The 6,592-nt window shown below is 39.5% G+C and overlaps 1 protein-coding gene across 1 annotated transcript; it reads right to left on the bottom strand.

Moving 5' to 3' along the window:
* Positions 1-4,338: 4,338 nt before the first annotated feature.
* chrm3a (cholinergic receptor, muscarinic 3a) lies at positions 4,339-6,294 on the bottom strand. The gene has a single exon (XM_085369114.1). The coding sequence runs from the start codon at positions 6,280-6,282 to the stop codon at positions 4,339-4,341; it is 1,944 nt and encodes a 647-aa protein (XP_085225240.1). The 5' UTR covers positions 6,283-6,294.
* Between the last annotated feature and the right edge of the window lie 298 nt (positions 6,295-6,592).

The raw sequence follows: 6,592 nt of genomic DNA, 5'->3' as shown, positions 1-6,592 counted from the left end.
CTCTCATTAGCTCTGTGGAGACTCTCCTTACTAACTTCATCAGGACTCATGATGGGAACACACACAGCTATGTAACAGTTAAATAACACTATTATATTAAAATAAATCTGAAGTTAGACACTCAATGCTAATCTCAACTTCATTTCAGACAGCAATACAATTTTAATGGCAAATTAGAATAAAAACACACACATTCAGTTGAGTCGATCAGTAGCTGTTAGTCTTGGCTGATGCACTGTGGTGCCACTTTTAAGTCTATGCCCTCATTTAGCAAATGAGCTTCAGCTGTTTTCTCCCTACATAAGCTGTTACCAGACAGGTCAGTGACCTCAATCCTAACTGAGACAACATGTTTCCTATGATAACAAATAATTAATATTATAATTGAGTTTTAAAAAGCTGGAAGATTAGAGCTAAATACAGAATAATATAAATACATTTTCAAGGGTTGGTAGAGGAATAAAACTCTCAAAATCACTGCGTATAATTCTGCCTCAAAAGATAAAAGAACACGCATATTCCACTTTTGCATCAGATCCACAGAAAGCCAAAAATGTGCCAGATAGTTCGTACAAAAGTTAACTCAGTGCCATGTCTGTAGGGATGTACAGCTGTCAAAATGTTACTTCTAAAAAAGAAAAGAAATTATTGATTTGATGCAGTTTTACTTACAAGTTGGAGCAAAAAAAAAAAAGTTATATAACAGTATTTCTTCGTTCTATGCTACAAACTTTTTGCAGTGTTCAAGAGTAATACCAGGAATTTTCACAGACTCTCTAAACCCTGTCTGCTTCTTTGAGCTTTCACTTTTGGTCATACTTGTTGGGATTAGTAACCAAACTTTTCTGAGCAGTGCCACTTTAGCTTGACTACATATCCAGGGAGGTACTCACATTCCATCTTGCTTGTCGTTTAAGTCCCTTCCTGCACTAAACAGGCAGCCGAGGGTTATGCCATCCACTTCCTCATTGAGAGTAGCTGTTTTATTCAGTTTTCTGGACATTTTTAAGTATTGAGGAATGCTACAAAACATTTTATTTAAGGTCATCTGAAGTTTAAAATAGCAAGGAATAAACCTAATCAACCTAAACAAATGACAGTGGCCATATAAAAACAAAATGTTCAAATACTTAGACATGATAGCATACAGGTTGTAGCAACGTTTGTTGGGAAAAATACAACAAAATGACTGTTCATTGGTAAGGCTGTGCTTTACAACTTGTGGAAATTTTGTTGGTTAAAAGGGAAAAAATAAACTGGATATTTTAAACTACCAGGTTGGCATGACATGACAGCATTGCACAGTTCCTGCAGATTTCTTGTCTATGATATGAACTGTACTGTTCCACCAAATCCCAAAGGTGCTCACATCTTGGAATCACATCTTGTGACTGTGCAGGGCATTTGAGTACAGTGAAGTTATTGTCATCTTCAAGAAGCCAGTCTGAAATTGAGTGGCCATAAAAAGATGGACATAGTCAGCAGCTGAACTGCTGATAACAGGCAGGGCTAATCCAAAATCCGACCAGGTCATCCAAATGTTGCAACTGCAATCGAGGTTCATCAGACCAGGTGACAGTCTTACAATATTCTATTTTGGCTAATTTTGGTGAGGTCTTACAAATTGTAGCGTCAGTTTCCTGTTCTTAGTTGAGAGGAGTTGTCTTTTGAGTTTGATGTGCATTCAGATATTCTTTTCTGGATACCTTGGTTCTAATGAGAGGTGAATTGAGTTTCTGTTGCATTCCTGTCAGCTATAAGTATTCTGGGCATTCTTCTCTTACCTCTGACAAAAATACGTTATTGTCACTTAGAGAACTGCTGGTCACTGGATGTCATCATTTTTTTTGGACCATTCACCTCCAACTCCAACAGATGCTTGTGTGTGAAAATCCCTGGATCAAACCTGCATCTGGATCAAATACTCAAACCCACCAATCTGGCACCAACAACCATGAAGTCCCTTTAGTTACCTTTCTTCCCCATTCTGTTGCTCAGTTTGAGCTTTAGCGGGTCATCTTTAACATCTTTAAATGCACAGAGTTGGCTGACTTGATCTTTGCATTACCAAGCAGATGTCCCTAATGTAGTGGCTAGTGATTATAGTATTATAGCACCAATTATATTGTAACTGTATTTTTTTTTTTTTTTTTTAAGCTCTGATTACAGAATATTATGGATAAATTCATGCAACCCACATTATATATTGCTTTAAACTGATCTGGTTGGATGTTAAGAAACTGCATTATTGAAAATGTGTTAAATATGAACATGAGGCAGAGCAACACTCAACAAATGATTCATTTTAAGTGAAACTATTCTATGTAACAAAGGTGAAACACCCTAAATTACACAGTGGCAAAAAGACAAAAAATCAAAACAAATAAAGTAATTATAGACAAAAGGTTTTTTTTATTTTTTATTGGCTTAAAATATGAGTATGATTGGCATACTTAAAATGTAACAAACTGTTGTGTTCACAATGTTGGCAGTTTACATTCCCAATACAGTACAAAAAATCCCTCATTTATCGATGAAGAATGTATTCTGACCCTGTACCGTGGCTCCACACTGTAGTGGTTTACACTAATAAGCAAAAGATCCCCAGTTTGTTTCTGGGAGAAGATACAAATTCCTCAGGGGCTGCATCAGAAAGGGCATTCAGCATAAAAATCTACCAGATCAAATACAAAGAGCCACCCCTTGTGGTGACCCCTTGTGAATAAGGGAGCAGCCAAAAGTAGCTTTCTGTATTATAGCATTGTGCTGAAAACGAATGAAATATTCACCGATGGCAGGTACAGGATTTTTTTTAAACATTTCTTTGCATACAGCAAATAAGCCAAAGTCATGTCATCATTTCCAATATAATACGATCTAGCCATTAATTTGTATGCTAGTTGTTGTAGCACATTTCTTTTTACCATATTAAAATTATTTTATGATGATTATTTGTACTCAGAACAACTTTATACTGCTCCGCATTGAACCTTCCCTCTAAAGTACAAGTGAATCTAAACACCTCAGTGTAGCTTTTCTTGAATTTGTCACCTGTTTTCATTTAAAATTTAGATAAATTTTTTTAGATTGAATTTATATATATATATATATATATATATATATATATATATATATATATATATATATATATATTTCAGATTTTGATACTGCAGTGTGGAAGTTAAACTGTTAACAGCTTGAGCAACAGATCTTTTTGTACACCACTAGAGGTCGCCATTGTTCCACTATATCAAAGATTGCCATCCTTTTACAAAAGAGTTGTTAGATGTGAAATTTTGTGGAAATTCAAAAGATAACGTAAGATCAAAACACACTTTTTTAAACAAATGGACATATTTGTGTGTGAGTGTGTTTGTGTGTGTGCAATCTTTGTGTATCATATTCAGAAATATCCAAATGTACACAAACGGAATATAATTACTGTATAATCATTACTTGACAGAAAATTGCAAGTACATAAAATACAACCATTGTACTTATTATCTCCACCATACAAACCACAACAATCACATTGAACACAACAGCAGTTCACTGACTGTGGTGCCACACAAAATATTCACAACTCAGTTCGTCAAAAGGATCATTTTCAGACTGGCTCAAAATCTCTAGAAAACCAAAAACCAAAATCACAAAAATAACAGTTTTCTGTCGACTGTATGGACAAAATTTAAGAACTTTTTATATTTCATTAAAGACACTGACAAAGGAGCACATGTAGAAACGCAATGTGCCGAACCTTTAATAAAACTGCATACCAGTCAAAAAGATGGCTGGGCAAATTAATAAAATGTAGAAGCCTGTGAACATTTTTTTTAATATATATATATAGTTTTATTTAAAATGCAAATCCACTCTGAATGTTACAGAGCAAACTACCCACAGAGAGAAATGATCAGAAAAGTGTAATCCCCAACTCTGTGACAACATCCTCTCTATTTGCATCAATTGCACTTCAGTATTTCTCCTGCAATTTGTTTTTTAAGCCCTTTTCGAGTATTGTCCACTCACTTCACTTTCTTGCTGCTGTACTTGCATGAAATGATAAAAAGTTCTTCAAGGACAGTCACAACCTTCATGTCTGAACCTCACCTTACGCAAACCTTCACACACATATACGGCTTTGCTTAATGGATGCACCAACACAAGCACATACTGCAAAACCACCACATCGGGTTGCTGTGTTTGACATAGCAGAATAAAACATTAAAGATCTCTAGATAAAGAAACTCCACAGAAACAATTAAATGTATGTTTCTTTCTTTTCTTTCTGTGTTACATTTTTGATTTCTGTTACAAGCAATCTTAACTTTCCGTCCTTTACGTAGACTCCCTGGGAATTCTCCTGTGAAAGACCACTGAAGAATGCCTTTGCTGAAACTGCTGCTTCCTCCTTTTTTTCTGGTCCCAGCGGCACAACAGTATCATCTTAAATGTTGTACGAAAAGTCTTGTTGCACAGGGCGTAACACATGGGGTTGACTGTGCTGTTGACGTAGCATAGCCAGTAACCTACTGCCCACAGAGTTTCTGGGATGCAAGTTTTACAGAAAGCATTGATGAGCACCATGATGTTGTAAGGTGTCCATGTGATGATGAATGCAAAGAGGATGGCACTGAGAGTTTGAGCTGCCTTCTTCTCTTTTACCAAGGACATCCGCTTCCTTTTGGTGATCTGAGTCCGGGCTCGGGCAGCGAAACGCTTTGCCAGAGCTGCCTCCTTGAAGGACATTGGACCTGAGGGGGACTTAGTGGTTGTGCTGGTAGTAGTACTGTCAGAGGCAGTGGTAGTGGTTACTGGGGTACCATCCAGAGACCTATGGTTAGAAGTAGCCTGGATGGAAGACAATGATTGAATTTTGCGTGAGCAGAAGCGTTGGTGGTAGCTATTTTCTGAACTGTTTTGCCCTTCCGGAGTAACAGTGGCTATTGTGTTTGGAGCTACTGATGAAAGACTGTCTCGATTATACTCTGCTGCTCTAAGGGGATCCTCCTCTGAGGCTCCATCCAGATCCTCACATGAGGTTAGCTGGGAGTTAACAGCAGCTTTTATGCCAGGAAGGCTAAGAACAATGGAGAAAATAGCATGACTTTGTGGAATCATATCTCTACCTCCACAGTCCTCATCTTCTGAAGACCCAGACTGGTCCAAAGAGACTGCAGCATCATTGTTGTTCCAGCTGTCACTGCTACTCTGATCTGGATCACCATCTCCCTGTCGCATACTACCAGGTCTCCAAGAGCGAACACCGGGCCAGCAGTGGAAGCGGCCTACCAGTTCCCGACATGTGCTCTTTCTCCTAGAGAGCCTGGTCAACTCATAGCTGCTGCAGCTTCTAGAACTTCCTGTCTGATGGACAAAACGGGCTCTTTCGCCCCCACCGTTTACACCTCTTGCTCCTATTCCACCCGAGCCCTGCAACCCAGCTAGCTCTTTTGAACGATTCTGGGTCTCCTTGTAAATGCGCCAGTAGAGAACACTCATTATTGTCACAGGTAGGTAGAATGCCGCCATGGCTGTGCAGAAGGTTATAATAGGCTGTGAAAGGAACTGAATGTAGCATTCCCCTGAGGGCACTGTCCTTTTACCCTCAAGAAACTGCCATAGCAGGATGGCCGGAGCCCACAGGACAAGAGAAACAAACCAGGCTAAGCCTATCATGATCCCAGCTCGCCTTGTGGTCCGTTTGGCCCGGTAGGTCAAAGGCCTAGTAATTGAAAAGTAGCGGTCAAAGCTGATGACCAGTAGGTTCATAACAGATGCATTGCTTGCCACGTAGTCTATAGCCAGCCACAGGTCGCATGCCCAGTTGCCCATGGCCCAGTAGCCCATCACAAGATAAGCTGTGTAGAGGTTCATGGAGATGACCCCTATGATGAGGTCAGCCACAGCTAAGCTCAACAGGAAATAGTTGTTGACTGTCTTTAGTTGGCGATTAACCTTGAAGGATACTACTACCAGGATGTTCCCAATGACCGTGACCAGTGACAGCATGCCAGTCAATAAGACAATGAGGACAACCTGCCACACAGCGTGGCCACCCAAGGGATCAGGGGCTGCCGTTGCAGTCCCATTTTGGGGTTCTAATGTGGAGTTTAAGAGCTTGCTGATAGAAGAGGAATTATCATCCATAGCATGATAAACCACGGGCGTTCCTCCAGTTCCTCCTTGATAGGGTGCATTGGACTGTGAGTAGGCTGCAGCCAATGGTGGTAGAGTGCTGGCAGTCAGGAAAAGACCAGGATCTGTGCTGTTGGAGCTCATTGTTATGTTCTGGCATATTCTAAAGAGAAAGATAGTAAAGGGAGGTAGGAAGGGACATAGAGAGGAGGGGAAAGGGGCACAAAAGGGAAAATAGACAAGTGTAAAAGAAAAGAGTGGCAGAAAGAACAAAATTTGAGAAGGTAGCTGATATTCCTATTCATATCCACTAGGTGAGGCTACAAACCCATTCTACAAAACTGGGTGTTTGGATAGCCAAAGATGTTTGGATGTTTCCTTTAAAACAGTCACCCTTAATTTTATTTGCGCACAATCTTTGTGTACACTTTAAATGCTACAAGCAATACATATC

Source organism: Diplotaxodon limnothrissa, linkage group LG13 (genome assembly GCF_057381915.1).
Source record: "Diplotaxodon limnothrissa isolate DT_005_m linkage group LG13, D_limnothrissa_male_GT1.1, whole genome shotgun sequence".
In the NCBI taxonomy this organism is placed as follows: Eukaryota; Metazoa; Chordata; class Actinopteri; order Cichliformes; family Cichlidae; genus Diplotaxodon; species Diplotaxodon limnothrissa.
This window is presented reverse-complemented; position numbering and strand designations above follow the sequence as displayed.